At 41.5% G+C, this 20881-nt stretch overlaps 1 protein-coding gene across 1 annotated transcript in view; it reads right to left on the minus strand.

The window, feature by feature from the left end:
• Positions 1–1024: 1024 nt before the first annotated feature.
• Positions 1025–20881, minus strand: part of TPRG1 (tumor protein p63 regulated 1) — a 117495-nt gene continuing 97638 nt past the window's right edge. The window contains exons 5-6 of the mRNA XM_038749735.1: positions 12482–12635; positions 1025–1250 (exon numbers count right to left, since the gene is read on the minus strand). Of these exons, the coding sequence (XP_038605663.1) occupies positions 1056–1250; positions 12482–12635 (349 nt within the window). The 3' untranslated portion in view covers positions 1025–1055. The remainder of the gene's footprint in view (positions 1251–12481; positions 12636–20881) is intronic.

The following is a 20881-nucleotide window of genomic DNA, read 5'->3' on the forward strand; positions in this document are numbered from 1 at the left end:
GCCGGGATTTGAACCCACAACCTCTGACTCCAAAGCCCAGGCTCTTTCCACTGAGCCACGCTGCTTCACCAAAAGAAGGATAAAATCTACTGGTCTTTGAAGTTGGGAGCTAGGTGATCATTTTTAAAGTCCCAGTAATATTTTGTGAAATTAAAATGAAATTCTAAGAGGTTCAGAATTTTGACACTAAAGGAATCGTTTCTGCTGGCTTTGAACTCAAAAAGAAATGGCTAATGGAGAAACATGCTTTATTAAGGTAAAATAGACAACAGCATTTTGATTTTCTGAAAATATTCTCTATTTGAAATACCAAATCCATTTAACTCATGCTGGAAAATATATTCCTTACCCTTAAAATGTGATGCCAAATGCTTCTCTTCTGATGAAGATATTAGTTTAAAATTAACTTGCATGTGCCAGCATCTGACAATTTGGCACTGATGCATAAAGCAGCAAATTCCCTGTTCTCTAAACAGGAAAATCCTTACAGAAAGAACAATTGAGGATCATTAATGGATGTAATTTCAGTATGCCACAGTGTACTTTAATTCACCCTAGATTGTAAAGGCCAATGGTTTTCTAAATGTTTTGTCCATCTCTTTCTTGTTCAAAGTAATGTTTCCAAATGTCCTGGAGCAAGGAAAAACAATAATGCTTCATGTTTTAGGTCCTGAAATGATATTGTCCCATGGGTGGGCTTATTAGGTCTACTTTTTGGATATTTTCAAATTATAGGGACGATTGGTCTGGCTTGAATGTAAGGGGTAACCATATCCAAAGACATGTAAGTTCTCTTTGGGTATGGAACATGGCTGCTAATTCTACTGTACTGTACTTTCCCAAGCACTTAATACAGTATTCTACACATAGTAGGCACTCAATAAATATAATTATGGATTGATTCAAATTTAGGTTTCCTGTTTAGCTGGAGTTCTTGCATAAAAATTAAAGTATTTTAGAAAAGTAGCCAGAAAAAATGAATTAACAATTTTCAAGTATTCAACAATTTTCAAAAATGATCTGCTTTACTATAAATTGACAAAACTTGATCTGCCTCAAAATCCAACACTTCCACGAGCAAGGGAGTAGCCGAGTTTGTTGCGGTTCCCGATGAAAGACATAATTCCCGTGTAGGTCTCGATCAAAATGGGTTCAGTCAAAACTATCACGCCCTTTCCTCTTCGTGGTCCCATGGTGTCTTTGTGAGCATTTTCAACAGCTGGCAGCAGCTTAGCCGTGAATGCAGACATCTGAGGAGGAAGAATGAAACAGTGGAGAGTCAGTGAAGATCTCCTCATAGAACTTCCAGTGGTTGCCCATCCACCTCCCCCTTGAGAAGAAAGTCCTTACCATCAACTTTAAAGCAGTCAGTCAGCTCTCCCTGTCTTATCTTACCTCAGTGATTTCCTACTACAATCCAGTCTGCAACCTTTGCTCCTCTAATGCCAGCTTATTCATTGTATCTTGATCTTGTCTATCTCGCCACCAATATTTTGCCTACATCTTCGCTCTGGCATGGAACTCCCTTCCCCTTCATGTATGACAGACCACTCCTCTCTTCACTTCAAAGCTTAACTAAAATTACGTACCCTCATTTCCTCTGCTCCCTCTCTTTTGCATTACCTATACATTTGGATCTATACCCTTTAAGCCCATGATATTCACCTCACCCTCAGCACCATAGCACTAATGTATATATTCATTCATTAAATTGTATTTATTGAGCACTTACTATGTGCAGAGCACTGTACTAGTCCAAAATTAATTTTTCTCTCTGTCTTCCCCTCTAGACTGTAAGCTCCTTGTGGGCTGGGAAAATATCTACCAACTCTGTTGTATTCTCCCAAATACTTAGTACAGCGCTCTGGACACCACAAATGCTAAATAAATACCCTTGATTGATTACTTGATTGATCTGAAATCCATAGGTATCAACCCCACCCAATTAGTTTTTGTGGTGTGGTGATGATTAAAATGGAATTCTCATTTGGAGTAGTTTTGGAGGAAAGGGATTCCCCAACCTTATTCAAGGATCAGTTTGTCCTGTTTTCAGCATGTTGTAATTCTCAGACAGAATTGTTATTTATGGGATTAAATTTTCCAGGGCCTTTGGCATGAATGTATGTTGCTATTTCCTTCCAGGTTTGAGCCAGGTAATGTTGTTTTAGATTGCAAATTCCTAGGGGGCAGTTACAATGTCCATTTGATAGACAATGTCCAGCAATAATAGCCAATGCATGTGGCTTATCATTTAGACAGAATCCCTCTGAGTTTTCAGTGGAAGAGTTAATGCAGCTTCTTAAAGTGGCCAATTTTCCAAAACACAGTGGGAAAAGCCTGATTTACTAAGGATAGAACCCAGCCTCCTCAAGAATCTTAATGATCAGTACATAGCACTGACTGATTTATCTTCCAAGCAAAGATTGTCATTGAGTATGCAGCCTACCCAAGTAAAGAGTAGCAAAATACCATAGAACCAGCATGTGGTTAGAGACCATAACAATCAAAACTTTTTCCCAGGTACAGAAATCTCCATTTGGTGTCACCACTGCTTCTTGGATTTCTCACAGACCTGGGAGTCAGAAGGATCTGGGTTCTAATCCTGACTGCCACGTAATAATAATAATAATAATAATGGCATTTGTTAAGCACTTACTATGTGTGAAGCACTGTTCTAAGCACGGGGTGGGGGGAATACAAGGTGATCAGGTTGTCCCACGTGGGGCTCACAGTCTTAATCCCTATTTTAAAGATGAGGTCACTGAGGCTTAGAGAAGTTAAGTGACTCACCTGAGGTCACACAGCAGACATAGAGAAGCAGTGTGGCTCAGTGGAAAGAGCATGGGCTTTGGAGTCAGAGGTCATGGGTTCAAATCCCAGCTCTGCCAATTGTCAGCTGTGTGACTTTGGACAGGTCACTTAACCTCTCTGTGCCTCAGTTCCCTCATCTGTAAAATGAGGATTAAGACTGTGAGCCCCCCGTGGGACAACCTGATCACCCTGTAACCTCCCCAGTGCTTAGAACAGTGTGTTGCACAGAGTAAGTGCTTAACAAATTCCATCATTATTATTATTATTATTATTATTATTATTATGTGGCAGCAGGATTAGAACCCACGACCTCTGACTCCCATGAGCCACGCTGCTTCTCTAACTTATCATTCAGTCAACCAATGGTATTTATTGAGCACTTACTATGTGCAGAGAGGGGCTTGGGAGAGTACAACAGCATTAACAGATGTGTTTCCTACCCATCATGAACTTACAGTCTACAGGAAGCAACAAGAGAGAGGGTAGGAGGGCCAATCCATCATGACTTTGGTAAGGGGGATGTTAGGAGGTTGTCCACTATGTTACCTTGGGCAAGTCACTTTGTTTCTCTGTGCCTCAGTTATCTCATCTGTAAAATGGGGATTAAGAGTGGGAACCCCACGTGGGACAGAGACTCTATCCATCCCAGTGCTTAGGACAGAGCCTGGCACATTAGTAAGAGCTTAACAAATGCCGCAATTATTATTATTAGTAGTAGTAGCAGTAATTATCATTATTTCTCCCCAATAGATTAGGGTTTAAAGGACTAAGACTATCAATTAATTGTATTTATTGAGTGCTTGCTGGGTGCAGAGTACTCTATGAAGCGCTTGTGAGAATACAATATGACAGAATTGGTAGGCATGCTTCTTGCTTGCAAGAAGCTTACAGGCACTAGGATATGTTGCTAGTCCTCAGAAAACAATCTCCTAAAGCTTTATGGCACCAAGAGAATAAATGTCAAAGGAAACTCCAACCATTACTTGAATCGTAGGAAAATCTTTGCTATGACTCTAATTCTCTGCTCAGGACTTCAGACTACTAAACTCTAGCGCTCCATATTCTACACATGCAGTGAATTCAACAAGTCATTCTAGTGTTAGAATCAGGCTCTGTGGTGTACTGCTGGCTTCTTCATTATTGCAAACCACAGTGGGATGAAAGAAAGTTAAATATCAGCAGGGTGACCCAAGACTGATTATGTGGAATCCTTAAAGAGGTGAAAGAGAAAAACAAACAAACTGGTAATGGGTGGAAATAGATAAGGAAAGAAAGTTTCTCAGATGCTCAAGAACTGAAAATTGGCATTAAGGTCCTTTATAGATGGGAGATCCACATCTGTTTCCCAGGCAACTGGTTTACACTAACCTAAATTAGCACTCTGATCTGCAGTTCAAGCCAAGTTAATTTCAAATTAGCAAATACTTTTTAAAAACCTCCATTGTTCTGCTCAACAACCCCTAAGAAAGCTGATTTGGGCTTCAAAAGATTAACAAAAGGTGATGATTCAGAAAAAGGGCAAGAAAACAAGCTTTCTGCCCCTGTTATAATCCAAATTTCTTCCACTGCTTCTAGTCAGTATTGTAAATTGCACCCAGTGTATTTGACATATGAGAGGAACAGGAAGCATTTTGCAGACCTGTCACAACCCACAATCCTAGATATATTCAAAAAGACTTCCACTTATAGTTTCTTTTGTCTCTTTCATCCTAAGAATTATTGGTTTGACCCCACAACATTAGAACAACCCAGGACTCTGGTCTGAAAATCAAGGTACACATATTACAGAGCTGAAAGTCTGTAACATCAGCCTGCATAGTGAGAGTGTTTATCAGCTCACTGGTAATGGCATCAAGTGAGCAAAGGTTTTCTCAGGTGCCTATCATGATGGACAGACATCTTCTGAATGATGTTGCCAGAAGATTATCCTGCCCTGCGTTCGAATGAAGTAAAACTATGCAAGAGTGGGCTGAAGATCCTCAGAGCAAAATATTTGTGGTATACTACAGAACTGTTTCCTTCCTTTCAGTGAAGACTGCCGGCCTGCCAGCCAACTGTTAGAAAGACTTCTATTTAGAATGGCAGACACAGTCACCTCTGTTAGTGTTTGAGTTCATCAAGATATGTACAAAAAGGATCATATCTCAGGCTCAAACTAGGAAACTGGGAAGAAAAGATTAACATCATTTAAAGGGCAATTGTATCGAGAAGGCCGTGCTCCCTGGACTAGGAATTTAAGCTCTAGCCTTGACCTTGGGAGGCTGCTTAACCACTCTCTCTGTGCAATTCTCTATCTGCAAAGTGGGGAGGGTGAAAGATCAAAATTCAGTTTCCCCAAGCAAAGTTGGCAACATTAGACACAAACCACACCATTGCACTAAAAAAAGAATGGTCAGATAGGTCCCAAGGTTAAGACCTGACAGCCACACGGAATGTTTTTTATGTTGTATTTTTTCAATCAAAAGTTGATTTTCACAAACTTATCGGAGTTGATCTTTGAATTTAGGCTTTTTGGTAAAGCTGGCAACAGGTATGATAGGGCTGTTTCACAGGAACACTATGAGAATAGTGTCTAGAGGAGGCCTTACTGTTGTTCTCTGCCTGGATTTAACTTGTCATACAGAAATCATAAACAGTTATCTCTTTATTATTATTATTATCAAGTGCCATTGAGTCGTTTCTGATTAATAGAAACTCTATGTATATATTTTCTCCAGAACGTCCTCTTAGTTTTTGGTAAATCATCTCGCAGGCTAACAAAGGAGTTAGGTGGACTGCAGTGCTTGGGCACATAGTAAGCGCTTAACAAATACCATCATTATTATTACAGTAAACCAACCCAGATAGTTTGTAGGGACCCACATTTCCCCGAGACAGTGAAGGATGCAGGGAGTTGTCTTTCCCCGTGAACTCTTTTTTGACAGGTAACCTCTGAGGGTGGTGAATCATGGGTTGGGACAGTGGGAGAGCAACAGAATTATCCAGAGTCTCTCAGTCTCGAGTGGCACTGCCAAACCAGAAGTAACCCAGAAGCAGATCTGTGGGAGCTTCAGTGAGTACGATTACTTCATCCAAATGTTCCTATGACCTAAGAAGGTGGCAGAGGCATCAGGGAAATAGCTGGGTAATAATAGTAAGAATCATGGTATTTCTTCAATGCTTATTGTGTGCAAAATGTTGTGCTAAGAGTTGGGATAGATATAAGATCATCAGGTCTTAAACTGTAAGAGGGAGAACAGGTGTTGAATCCACATTTTACAGGAGATGGGCTGAGGGCCAGAGAAGTTAAATGAATTGCCCAAGGTCACAGAGCAGACTAGTGGCAGAGGTGGAATTAGAATCCAGGCCCTCCGACTCCCAAGCCCATGTTCTTTCCACTAGGCCATGCTGCTTCCTGGATCTGAGCTTTGAATCCCTGGGGTTTCAACAGTACAATTATAGTTTACTTTCAGATGACAGCTCTGCAGGGACCCTCAAGATCTGAGACCTAGAAAGCAGAAGGGAAGCTTTTAGTAATCTCAGGATTAGTATAACCCTAACACTCCTATCTCTACCTGTCCTAAGGGCCCTGGCTACCGACAGAGGTGATCCAGACAGAGGAGAATACTGAGGTAGAGGGGAGGAAGAGGGAATAACAATAATAATAATGGTATTTGCTAAGCGCTTACTATCAATCAATCAATCATATTTATTGAGCGCTTACTGTGTGCAGAGCACTGTACTAAGTGCTTGGGAAGTACAAGTTGGCAACATATAGAGATGATCCCTACCCAACACTGGGCTCACAGTCTAGAAGGGGGAGACAGAGAACAAAACCAAACATATTAACAAAATAAAATAAATAGAATAGATATGTACAAGTAAAATAGAGTAATAAATATGTACAAACATATATATATATATACACACAGGTGCTGTGGGGAAAGGAAGGAGGTAAGGCGGGGGGATGGAGAGGGGGAGGAGGGGGAGAGGAAGGAGGGGGTTCAGTCTGGGAAGGCCTCCTGGAGGAGGTGAGCTCTCAGTAGGGCCTTGAAGGGAGGAAGAGAGCTAGCTTGGCGGCTGTGGGGAGGGAGGGCATTCCAGACCAGGGGGAGGACGTGGGCCGGGGGTCGATGGCGGGACAGGCGAGAACGAGGCACGGTGAGGAGATTAACGGCAGAGGAGCTGAGGGTGTGGGCTGGGCTGTAGAAGGAGAGACGGGAGGTGAGGTAGGAGGGGGTGAGGTGATGGAGAGCCTTGCCAATCACTGTTCTAAGCTCTGGGGCAGATACAAGGTAATCAGGTTGTCCCACATGGGGCTCACAGTCTTAATCCCTATTTACAGATGAGGGAACTGAGGCACAGAGAAACTAAGTGACTTGCCCAAAGTCACACAGCAGATAAGTGGTGGAGTCGGAATTAGAACCCATGACCTCTGATTCCCAAGCTTGTGCTCTTTCCACTGAGCCATGCTGCTTCAATAATGACGATGGTATTTGTTAAGTACTTACTATGTCCCAAGCACTGTTCTAAGCACTGTGGTAGATACAAGGTAATCAGGTTGTCCCACATGGGGCTCACAGTCTTAATCCCCATTTTTACAGATGAGGTAACTGAGGGCATAGAGAAGTTAAGTGACTTGCCCAAAGTCACACGGCTGATAAGTGGCAGAGGCGGGATTAAAACCCACGATCTCTGACTCCCAAGCCTGTGCTCTTTCCACATAACCACACTGGAGTTGAAATAGAGACAGATGCCCATTGTGATCATCTTTATCATTCTTGCCAGAGTTGAGTAGTTATACGATAGCAACTTTACTATTTCCATGGAGTGATGAGGATACCCAAGGTCTGTTAAGTAACTATTCCAGTTGATATTTTGAGCTGTGGGGTTTTAACCTTTTCATCTCATTGCTTGGTTTATATTATCTTTGTTGGTTTCTATCTTTTCGGGTCAAAATGTATCCTCCCTCATTTATGCAGTAAATACTTTGTGGGCCAGAGAACTATGTTAATTGAGTTTGCCCAGTGTATGCGTGTGATGAAAACTTAGAAATAATAAAAATAATAAGTTATGGAGGCTAGGTATCAAGGTTTAAGGAGTCCTATGGTGGATGTTGGCATAGTAAAACTGTATGTCTGGGGAATACTGGAAGAAGCAGGAGAATGGGGTGGAGCAGGTAGTTCCTGGCAGAAACACAAAAAGGCAGGTACCAGGAACCACCCACTAGTAAATAGAACACAGGAGGATAATAGGATCAGGGCAATTACAAGAGACATTAGGGCTCCAACAAAGAATAGATCATCCCATCACCACTAGGAAAGTTATTAGTGTTGGCAGTATTGAAGGGGCAGAAAAACATTCGACAATCAGCCCAAGAAGGACATTCCAACTGACTGACCATGACCCTTTTGCAAAACCTGCCCAGAGCCCCCAACCAAGGGACATCCCAAAACATGCAGACACATCTCAGGAACACCCTAGGACACCCAGATTGACGTCAGAGGTGAAGATGCCCACCTTCAGGATGGAACCGGGGATGGGCATGGAGAGTTGAAAGGGTATAAAAGGGGACAATGGTCTTTGTTCTGTGGGCCAGAGTTCACTGGCCCCTACTGCAGTGGAAAGGCAAGCCAGTACACTGCATTGTTAAGGATCTCTTGTCATGTTGTCTAATTTTTGGATTGGTATTTATGCTGGTAAATAGGTGATTTTCTTGGGGAAGGTTCTATTGTATTGCATTGTTGTTGAGAGGCAGTTGTCAGCAACAATATTAACAACAATGTCCATAGTACTGGGAAGGTAAAACGATTCTCCTCTTGGATGTAAGCTTGTCTTCTAATAATAATAATAATAATAATAATGGCATTTATTAAGCACTTACTATGCAAAGCATAGTTCTAAGTTATGCTAATTCTAAGTTCTAAGTTAGTTCTAAGCATAGTTATGCAAAGCACTGTTCTAAGCGCTGGGGGATACAAGGTGATCAGGTTGCCCCACGGGGGGCTCACGGTCAACTCCCATTTTACAGATGAGGTAACTGAGGCCCAGAGAAGTGAAGTGACTTGCCCAAGGTCACACAGCTGACAATTGGCAGAGCTGGGATTTGAACCCATGACCACTGACTCCAAAGCCCGTGCTCTTTCCACTGAGCCATGCTGCTTCTCTGCTAGACTATAAGCTCATTGGGAGCAGAGACTGTGTCTCTTTATTGTTATGTTGTACTCTCCCAAGCACTTAGTTCAGTGCTTCGCACACAGTAAGCACTCAAATAAAGGTGATGAATGAATGAATTAATTATTCCCTGAAAAATCGCATATGTTTTTAAGACTTTACTAAAAGTCTAGAAAGCAGGATGGCATTCAGGCATAGGATCCCAAAAGCTGATATTACCATTTCTCAGCCTCTGAAAATATCATTTCAAAGTATACTTTGAACCTATTCAGATCTGGCTAAGCTTAATGTCTTTTACCTACCACTACTCTGTAGCAAACAATTCAAGAAGTTAATGGGTACTGAAATCTTCTAAATATTAAGCCCCTCTTGAAAGGTAAAGAAAATATCAATATTCCCCACCGCCCCTCCAAAAAATCACTGTCATCTCCTGCTTTCTTCAGACAATCCCCACTAGAAAAACTCCTAGGAAAATCTGAAGAAAGCAAGTTCTTTTCAACATATCAAATAATGAAGGAATTGCCACAACTCTAGAAGCAACATGGCCTAGAGGATAGAGCATGGGCTTGGGAGTCAGAAGTACCAGGGTTCTAATCCCAGCTTCACCACTTCTCTGCTGTGTGACTTTGGGCAAGTCACTTAACCTCTCTATGCCTCAATTACCTCAATCTGTAAAATGGGGATTAATACTGTGAGCTCCATGTGGGAAATGTACTAAGTACAACCTGATTAGCTTGTATCTACCCCAGGGCTTAGTACATTGCCTGGCATATAGTAAATGCTTCACAAACACCATTTAAAAAGCCCAAAAACCTCTTTAAGTTCTTTACAGTACCCTTGAGTTTCAGTGACCTCAGTAAGACTCCAGGAAGTTTGCAAAGTAGAGAACCATTTCCAGAAGAAAAGCGGTTTGCATTTTTGAGACTTAACATGAGCTTCTAAAATCTTACCCACCAAACTCTTCCTCCCATTCCCAAGAGAATAAAAATCAACTAATCTCTCTTACCAATAACTGCTCTCCCTGCAGACACTAGAATCAGGTCTCCCCACTGAACTCATTCACCAATTCGCTGAATATGTGTTGGAAACAAAGGTTGACATTATTTCACACTCAATGAGCCTGGCATTTCATTAGGAGTCATTTGTACTTGATTTTCAGAACTCATTCCTTGCCCATTAAGGAGAGGCAGGAGAAGGGGGAGGGGAGGGAGAGAGATAACACACTCTGCATTGTAAGAAGATAGACAAAAAGCAAAGCTTCCCAGCAAACTCTCAAGCATTTCAAACGTTTGGACCAAACCTAGTAACAGGGCAGATTGCGTCATTTGAAATGAATGCCACCAAGTGCATATTTCTTCTGAAAAGCTTTAACATTTTGCAACAAAAGATGATCAGTTTATAACAACGGCACTTATATGGGCAGAGTTTTATTATTATTATTATCATCCCCTCCCATTTTTTAATGGTATATATTAAGTGCTTACTATGTGCCAGGCACTGAACTAAGTGCTAGAGTAGATGCATGCTAAACAGGCTGGACGCAGTTCAAGCCCCACATGGGTCTCAACAGTCTTAATCTCCACCTTAGAAAAGCAGCATGGCTCAGTGGAAAGAGCACGGGCATTGGAGTCAGAGGTCATGGGTTCAAATCCCGACTCCACCAATTGTCAGCTGTGTGACTTTGGGCAAGTCACTTACTTCTCTGTGTCTCAGTTCCTTCATCTGTAAAATGGGGATTAAGACTGTGAACCCCTTGTGGGACAATCTGATCTCCTTGTATCCCCCCAGCACTTAGAACAGTGCTTTGCACATAGTAAGCACTTAACAAATACCATCATCATCATTATTATTATTATTATTATTAATCCCCATTTTACAGATGAGGTAACTGAGGTAAAGAGAAGTGAAGTGACTTGCCCATGGTCACACAGCAGATAAGTGGTAAAGCCAGGTTTAGAACCCAGATCTCCTGAATCCCAGGCCTGTGCTCTTTCTACTAGTCCACACTTCTTCCCTTTTCCTCAATAGCAATGGTTCATGAACTGCTCACCCCACTGTACAGTTTCAAACACTGGGGATTGGAAATCACCCTTGGCTGTTTACTGCCTCAGTGAGTTTTCTGAATCTCAAAGGAAATCTAAGGGGTGAAATGACTAATTTTCATGCACACAGCCCCAAGTTTCTTAGAAGGGCAAGTCATTTAAATCTTGAAACCTCACACTCCCCACCTCAAGAATGCACATCAAATGAACCTAGGGGTAAGCCCCTTTATAAGTATCCCACTGGCTTTCACATGATCACTACAGCAATAGATGGATTCTGTCCCTTTTGTTCACTTAGATTTTCAGTACAAAAACTTTGTGATTAGTCTGGGGAGATGAGAGAAGAGGGAAGGGAACATGGCATAAGTAATTTTTTGTGTGCTTTTTTTTTGGTGGCATTTATAAAGCACTTACTATGTGCCTGGCATCGTATTAAGTGCTGTGGTAGATACAAATAATAACAATAATTTGGTATTTGTTAAACACTTACTGTGTGCCCATCATTGTAAAAAGTGTTGGGGTGGATACAAGCAAATTGGGTTGGACACAGTTCCTGTCCAACATGGGGCTTACGGTTTTAACCCCCATTCTATAGATGAGGTAACTGATCCATAGAGAAGTTAAGTGACTTGTCCAAGGTCACACAGAAGACAAATGGTGGAACTAGGATTAGAACCCAGGTCCTTTTGACTCCCAGTCCTGTACTTTCTCCATTAGGCCACACTACAAACTAATCAGGTTGGACACGGTCCATATCCCACATGGGGCTCACAGTCTTAATCCATTTTACAGATGAGGTTACAGGCGCAGAGAAGATAAGTGACTTTTCCAAGGTCACATAGCTGACGAGTGGTAGAGGTGGGATTAGAACCCAGATCCTTCTGACTCCCAGGCCTGTGTGTTATCCACTAGACCATGTTGCTTCTCCAGTTCTAGATTATCCCCAGAATAATAAAACAATGATGGAGACAGATTGAAATTTAGCTTGACACACCTTTTTGGTTTGGGAAAACTACCGAGCTGGGCTAACATGGCAAGCAGGATTAGGAAAAACAAAACGTGTGTGTGTTAGGGATGGGAAGGTGGCATGCAGTTTGCTGGGTTGGAGCAGAGGTAAAATAGGGGAAAAAAGATTTAGTCTGGAAAGGCTTTGAAGGAGTTGTAATTTTAGGGGGGTTTCGAAGGTGGGGTAAGTGGTGAACTGTCAAACATGAAGGGGTTGGAGTCTCAGGCCTGATGCAGAATGTAGGTAAGTGTCAGGGACAGGATAGATGAAATCTGGATATAGAGAATAGGTTGGCATTAGAGGAGCAGAGGGTGGGGATTGGGTTGTAATAAGAAAATGAGCAAGGTAAAGTATGAGAAAGAGAGCTGAATGAATGCCTTGAAGTTGATGGTAACCACTCACCGTGTTTTCTGACTTGGGAATTCTGAAAGGGAGTCTGTTCAAATGGTCCATCGGAAGGATTTCTTACCTTGCATATTTCCCTGAGCTTTTCATTGCAGTACTTCATTGGATGCTCTGTGAATGTCGCATAAGGAACTTCAGTGGACCAAGGGTTCCAGCGGGACAAGACTGATTGATTCTCTGTGTTCCCCCAGTAGATGCGCAGACCTTCACCTTGTCTCCTTCAAAATAAATCCAGCATTAGACCCACAAATTCCAATCAGTAAGGTGCCAGAATACAGACCATCCCCCTCTATAATAATAATAATAATATAATGGTATTTGTTAAGCACATACTATGTGCGAAGCATTGTTCTAAGCACCGAGGGTGGGGATGGGAGGGGATACAAGATAATCAGATTGTCCCATGTGAGGCTCACAGTCTTAATCCCCATTTTACAGATGAGGTAACTGAAGCACCGAGAAGTTAAGTCACTTACCCAAAGTCACACAGCTGACAAGTGGTGCAGGCAGTACTAGAACCCATGACCTCTGACTCCCAAGCCCGTGCTCTTTTCACTGAGCCACACTGCTTCACTGCTTCTCTCTAAAATATAAGCTCTTTGTGGGCAGGGAACATGACTACCAACTCTGCTGTATTTTCCCTAGTCAGTACAGAGATCTGTTCACAGTAAGTGCTCAATAAATACCATGCTTTCCATCCATGGTCCTGTCTTGCAAATTTTACCTCTGCACAGAGAAACTGTAATCTCTTTCAAAATCCAAAATCCAAGACTTATCGAGATTTAAGGCAAGAATCCTACAGAATCCCAGCTGGAACAAGAAGGAATGGAATTCCTTATGTTGGGGAGGGATGCATGGGATTAAAGACAACTGGGAAGAAGAGACTGGGAAGGTATCCTGGGCTGATGTTAAGAAGCATGATAAAAAAATTATCTGTACTTTCTTCACTGTGTTATAATAATAATAATTATAATGGTGGTATTTGTTACGTGGTTACTATGTGCCAAGCACTGTTCTAAGCACTGGAGTAGATACAAGATAATCAGGGTATCCCATGTGGGGCTCACAGCCATTATCCCCATTTTACAGATGAGGTAACTGAGGCACAGAGAAGTTAAGTGACTTGCCCAAAGTCATACAGTTATAAAAAGTAAACACCAAAGAAAACATCTGGAATGTTCAAAGTCACTTATTCATTCATTCATTCAATAGTATTTATTGAGCACTTACTGTGTGCAGATCACCATACTAAGCGCTTGGGAAGTACAAATTGACAATATATAGAGACGGTCCCTACCCAAAAATGGGCTCACAGTCTGGAATCAGGGGAGTCCCTAAAATCGTCAGGTACTAGTGTATTCAATATTCATTCACTTTCCATTGATTTTGTATTGTTACAGTAATAATTAATAATTATGGTACTTATTAAGTGTTTATTATGTGCCAAGCACTATTGTAAGTGCTGGGGTAGGTACAAGTTAAGCAGGTAGGACACAGTCCCTGTCCCACAATGGGCGCACAGACTTAATCCCCATTTTACAGTGGCCCAGAGAAGTGAAGTAACTTGCCCAAGGTCTCACTCAAGAAATAAGTGGTAGAACCGTGATAAGAACCCAGGTCTTTCTGACTACTAGGCTCATGCTCTTTTCACTTAGCTATGCTGCCTCTATCTAACTGTGGATTTGTTTGGTTATTTCAAGCTCAGTGATTTTGTTGATCCCTACTTCAGTCTCTACAGTGGCATTATATCTAGCTAATGTTTGTATTTCTCCCTAATTAGGTTGTAAGCTTGATGGAAAGAACCTGTGCTATTGTCATACTCTCCCAAGTGCTTAGTTCAGTGACTAGCATTCATTAGGCACTCAATAAATGCCAATGATTAATTATAGAGCAGTTTCTCTAAGCACCACCTGTGAACCATTCTCAACATCAAATAACCGTGGGCAGGAATGTGTCTGTTTGTTGTTATATTGTATGGCTTAGTGGAAAGATCACGGGCTCTGGAGTTGGAGGATGTGGGTTGTAATGCCAGCTTCGCCACTTGTCTGCTGTGTGATCTTGGGGCAAGTCACTTCACTTCTCTTTTGTAAAATTGGGATTTAAACTGTGAGCCCAATGTAGGACAGGGACTATGTCCAACTTGATTCTTATAACAATGCTTGGCACACAGTATTTAACAAGTACCATGATTATTATTATTATTTTTACTCTCCCAATTGCTTAGTACAATGCTTTGCACACAGTATGTGCTCCATAAATATGATTGAATAAATGAATCAAATGACAGGACTAGAGTACTAACACTGAGGTACTGGAATCCAGTCAGATTACCAACATGCAGCAAAGCTAACAACAATATAGTTCTACTAGGCAGGATGTGGACGAGAAATGGACCAACAAGAGCAGAACACCTAGGCATCTCTTCTATGGCTGATTGTGGACAGGGAATGTGTCTGTTAATTGTTATATTATACTCTCCCTACCTCCTCTCAGGGTCGCATCTGGAACATTTCCAGTACTCTACCAGTCTCGGCTATGGGAGGAAGAGTCAAGCAGAGGCCTACCCATTCCATTCTTAGCTTGGGCAGTGGCTAGAGAATGATAGGCAATTTTCTACAGGTCAAAACTCACTTTTTTGACTTTTTTGACTGGGCAGTATCAGCATGGGAGAGAGTCGAGGGCGGAGACTCAAGTATACTGCATGGAAGAGGCAATGGTAAACCACTTCCATATTTTTACCAAGGAAACTATATGGATACACTACCAGAAAATGATTGCAGATGGAGAGCAAGGCGTTCTGGAAGAGATGCATCCATTGTGTTGCTATGGGTCAGAAAAGCTCCATGGCATAAGACAAGACAAGACTCCCCCAGGTGCTTCTTACCATTATCGGATTACAGTACTGCTCAATAAATACAATCGGCTGCCAGACAAATTGAAAGAGGGCACATGTAAGCCATGATGACAGGATGCATAGCATAAAGACAGGGTGAAACATGGTCCAAAACAGTACAAACAAGCTGTGGACTGATATCCCGAGCATTGCAATGGACAGTGCTGTAATCGAGAGAGGGGATGCTCTCTTGGAGTAAGGCTTTACCGAGATCAGTGAAGAGGCAGGTTCAAAAACAGAGGCAAGCCCTGTAGGGAACAAACACATGAAAGCACCAAGGATCTTAACTCCAATAGGTTGCCTTTTCAACCATACCCACAGATATGAATATGATTTTACCATCAATGGAATCAATTTCAGAAGCAAAGGACATCTATATTAGCAAACAAATAATATTCAGGATAATACTGGTATTTGCTAAGCACTTACTACATTACAAGCACTATAATAATACTAATGATGGCATTTATTAAGCACTTACTATATGCAAAGCACTGTTCTAAGCGCTGGGGAGGTTACAAGGAGATCAGGTTGTCCCACGGGGGGCTCACAGTCTTAATCCCCATTTTACAAATGAGGGAACTGAGGCACAGAGAAGTGAAGTGACTTGCCCAAAGTCACACAGCTGACAATTGGCAGAGCCGGGATTCGAACCCATGTTCCCTGACTCCAAAGCCCGTGCTCTTTCCACCGAGCTTCGCTGCTTCTCTGTACCAAGTGCTGGAGTAGATAGAAGACAATCAGGTTGAACGCAGTCCCTGCCTCACATGGAAAAAATAGTCTAAGTAGGAGGGAGATCAGGTATTGAATACCTGTTTTAAAGATTAGGAACTAGAGGCACAGAGAAGTTAATTGATTTGGCCAAGGTCAAACAAGAGAGACAGAAGTAAAATTATAACTCAGATTCTCTGACTCTCAGGCCCATTTTTTTTTGTCTAATGGTATTTGTTAAGTGTTTACTATGTGCCAGGCACTGTTCCCTGCATGGGGGCAAATACAGAATAATCAGTTAAGACACAGTCCACGTCTCACATGGGGCTAACAGTTTAAATCTTTGTTTTAGAAAGGAGGTGAGGCACAGAAAAGTTAAGTTACTTGCAAAGGTAACACAGAAGACAAGTGGTAAAGCCTAGATTAGAAATGAGGTGCTCTGACTCTCAGAACCATGATGTTTCCACTAGGCAACCCTACTTCTCAGCCTTGCAAACTGAAATAGAAGTTCATAAATGTTGAAGCTACTTGCCCAAGACCACGCAAGTGTGGCATAGGAATATAGCCTGTGAATTTTGACCCATTGTCTACTCTCCGATATCAAAAGGCCATATTTAGTCTCTATTTTTTAAGGCCTTGTTAAGTGGTTACTATTTGCCCAGCACCATACTAAGTGCTGGTTGTAGATACAAGATAATCAGGTTGGGCACAGTCCCTGTCCCACACGGGGCTCAGAATCTAAGTAGAAAGGAGCAGGATTTAATCCCCATTTTACAGATGAGGCATCAGGCACAGAGAAGTAAAGTGACTTGCCCAAGATCACAAAACAGACAACTGATAGAGGCAGGATTAGAAGCTAGATCCTTTTACTCCCAGGCCCATGCTCTTTCCTTTAAGCGATGCTGCTACCTATTATTATTAATCTATTCTATTATCAAAATGTCAGTGTAGAGAACATTTCCATTAAAAACTGAATACAGGAATGAAATGCCATGCAGATTCAGCCTAATGATTCGTCCAACATAGAATGTCATCTTCGATACCATTACCAAAAGAAATAGTGAGCCAGTTATTTTCCTATTACCTATTCTCAAGCTTAAGGATGTACTCCGGGTTTGAAGATGACACTCCCAAAACAATGTATATCCCACAAATGTAATTAACAATACATTCTGCTCTGGGTACACAGAGACATTTTTTTCACTCTCTGTGGGGCTCTTCTGCAGAATACTTCATCGCATTTCTAAGTGCAATTGTACCTAGAAACTTAGTCAATTGTATTTATTGAGCACTTACTATGTGCAGAGCACTGTACTAAGCACTTGGGAGAGTAGATTATAACAATGAACAGACACATTCCCTGCCCACAATGAGCTTATGGTCTAGAGGAAATTAGACCTAGAATTAGAAATTAGAATTGGATTGCCCAGTTCACCCGGGTTGGATATTTTCCAAGAAGATTCTTAACAATATCCTTCTTCTGCAAGTAAGGAGACTGTTTCAGAATTCATCAAAACTACCCTGGCAGGGGATAAATATGAAAATATGGAGGAAGGAACACTTAAAGAGTTGGCATTTTATCTTGGTTTAATGATCAATTTTAACATGGTGCATGTCACAGAGGGAGAGCTTAATAAATATCATCATCATCATTTTTTCACTGTCTCAACACTTTAACTGAATTTACAATTCCTTTAACACATTTGAAGCTAAATTGACTTCCTTATGTGCACTGAGTCCAAATAAGGCTTCTATCCTGAAACTCTCACAGTATGTCCCTCCCTCTCCTTTGGAAGTTGTCTCTGCCTGGGTCATCACATGGCAGTCAGAGACAGCTCCCACATAGTGATTGGTTGGAAGGGCTGTGCTTTGGAAAAGCTGGAGTGAAGGGGAGGAGAAATCAGGATAAAGTGTAGAGAGGAAGTTGGGGGAGCTGAGGGCCAAATTCTGAGAGCCTGGAGCCATTGAAACAGCCGGGAGAAAGAAGGTAGAGAAAACAGGGTTGGGAGTTTCGGGGGGAACATTTGGGCTCAGCACAAATATTTTTGCATGTTACTTTTTGTAAGCTTGTTCTGCTGCCCAACTGCTATGAAACTAATAATAATAATAAATATTGGAATTGGTATTTATGTATTTTTAATGACATTTAAGGGATTACTTCATGCCAGGCTGTGCACTAAGTGCTGTGATAGATACATACTAATCAGGTTGGACACTGTCCCTGTCCCTCATAAGGCTCACAATCTTATTCCTCATTTTACAGATGAGGTACATGAGGCACAGTGAAACTAGGTGACTGCCCAAGGTCACATGGCAGATGGGTGACAGAGCCAGAATTAGAGCCCAGGCCCATTCTCTATCTACTAGGCCATTCCGCATCTCTATTTAAGCCCTTGTTATGTGTCAAGCACTGTACTCAGGCCTGGGGTTAATAAAATACAAGAAGATCACACATAGTCTTCACACCACTCTCCCTATCTTCTCATTTTTACAATTTTGATACATATCGTTAGACAGCCAGTCTTTCGTAGTCAAAGAGCTGCAACAGAAAGATGTACTAGAGCTGCTTGCTTTTCATCGTCTTGGAGAGACTAAGCTGGCACTGAAGTGCCGGCTAATCTAATTGGATAATACAATTCAAACATCAGGGGACTTTATTCTTCAAACATCAGGGGCCTTTATACTTGGCACGAACCCTTCAGATCCCTCAATTTATCATAATAACTGGCTGCAAAAAGATGCCCAAAGGTTAAGCCGAGCCTGCTCATTCAAGGTGCCCTGTAAAACCATACTGTCTACAGGCTGGTAATTCTAGACATCCAAATTGAGTATTGCAGTCTTCTCTTTTCTTCTGGAAACTGAACCCTGGTATTTCCAGAATGAAAAACCTATGCCATCACAATGCTGCCACTTCCTGAACCTAAAGAGACTCCCTTTGGGAACGCTATTGACCTTCCTTTGTTCAAAAATGCTGTTTTGTACACAAGTGTGCGTGCATGCACGTGCGCGCGCGCGCACACACACACACACACACACACAACACACACATACCCATAAAACATGAGCAATCCCTAGATTCCTTTGTATGATGGGAAATCAAGCAAAGGAATTGGCACAGACCACAGCTCTGTTCTCAGACTTTTCAGAACTATATTTGGAAACTGAAACCCACTCCTTTTTCACTTAATCCTCCTTTTAAAAATACAAGGTTTTTGTTTTTCGGGTTTTTTTTTCCCTGCAGGCAAGGTCCAAAGTCCCTTTTCCTACTCCCACTTTCTCAGCTGCAGATACTGACATTTATCATCTCCATAAACTATATAACTTCTTTGCATGGCAACACTCAAGCTCAATGAATATTCTATGTGTGTGTGGTTAACGGAGCATCCTGGATTGCCTCCATTAAAACATCTTGCACAATGGATTATTTACTGCTTCGTATGTCATTTTATGTGCTGTGTGCAAATTTGCCTCTATCCAAAAGGGATGAACTTTTGCCAAACCAGATTTCAGTAACAGGTACATTCTGTATTATCCCCATTTTGGATCACCCCCCAAATCAAGTCCAAGCATTAAGTTTAAGCTCACTCTCCCTGGAATTGGCAATTTCAGAATGGCAATCAGGAACAAGATAGGCCAAAAAACTAAAGAAAAACAAAAGGTAATGGGCAACTGTAAGCTGAATTCTAGCTATCAACAAAGTCCCTTATTGCAGAAGCCAGGGAGGACCTGGCATAATTAAACTGCTTGTGGCAACCAATCAAAATCAATCATATTGACTGAGTAGTTACAGTGTGCAAAGCACTGTATTAAGCACTTGGAAGAGTACAATATAACAGAGTTGGAAGACACGTTCCCTGCCCACAATGAACTTATGGTCTAGAGGAAGACATCCCCTAGTTACAATCTGCACTGTTAAAACGCTGAAGACGGCATCCAACTGTGTCCCTGACTCTATTAAAAGGATGAAGAAAATGTAAAAGAGGGCAGAGATAGAGACAAATATGGAATGGAAAACAATCTTCCCTATGAGAAAAAAAAAATATTTCTTTAACCTTCAAATTTAAGACATTGGGTACATGTAGCCTGGAGAACTGGCTAACTCTATGTATTTGAAGGTTTTCATGAGGAGGAGCTGATTATATCCACCCAAGAGGTTCAAGCTAATTGAATTGCATTTAAATTTAATCAGAGATGCTTTTGATTGGACACAAGGATAAAAATGCTTGACTGGCAGGATAATAAAATGGACTACTACAGGAGACTGTGGTGTCTCCTTAGCTAACTATTTACATTCTAGCATTATAAAAAACAGAATTGGATGTTCTCTGGTCGATTTTTACAGGCTATCATGAACAGAAATCCTCATGACTTCTCTACAAATTCTCATTTTTAAAATCGTATTTGCGTAGCACTCATTATTCATCAGGCAATGTACTAAACCCTGGTATAGATACAAGCTAATCATGTTGCTCTGCATAGGGCTCACAGTCTTAATCCCCATTTTACAGATGAGGTAACTGAGCCACAGAAAAGTTAAGTGACTTGCCCAAGGTCACACAGCAGACAAGTGGTGGGCTCAGCATTAGAACCCAGGTCTTTCTGACTCCCAGGACCCTACTCTATCCATTAGGCCATGCTGCTTCCAAACTTTGCTCTTGTTAAAGTTTATATGAAACCCATGTTATGGAGTGATTTGCAAGATCTAACTCATGATGCGTTTGTCTTCTCCCCTTCTTGTTCTAAGTAGATTCCCTGGTTGCAAAGTTTTGAAAAGTCCTTTTGAGTAACCCTTATTTCTTAAACACCAGTTTTGCAGAAACCTCTATCACGTCTGCTTGTATTTCACCCAAAACTTGTGTT

The sequence above is a fragment of the Tachyglossus aculeatus genome, chromosome 7 (genome assembly GCF_015852505.1).
Source record: "Tachyglossus aculeatus isolate mTacAcu1 chromosome 7, mTacAcu1.pri, whole genome shotgun sequence".
Taxonomy (NCBI): Eukaryota; Metazoa; Chordata; class Mammalia; order Monotremata; family Tachyglossidae; genus Tachyglossus; species Tachyglossus aculeatus.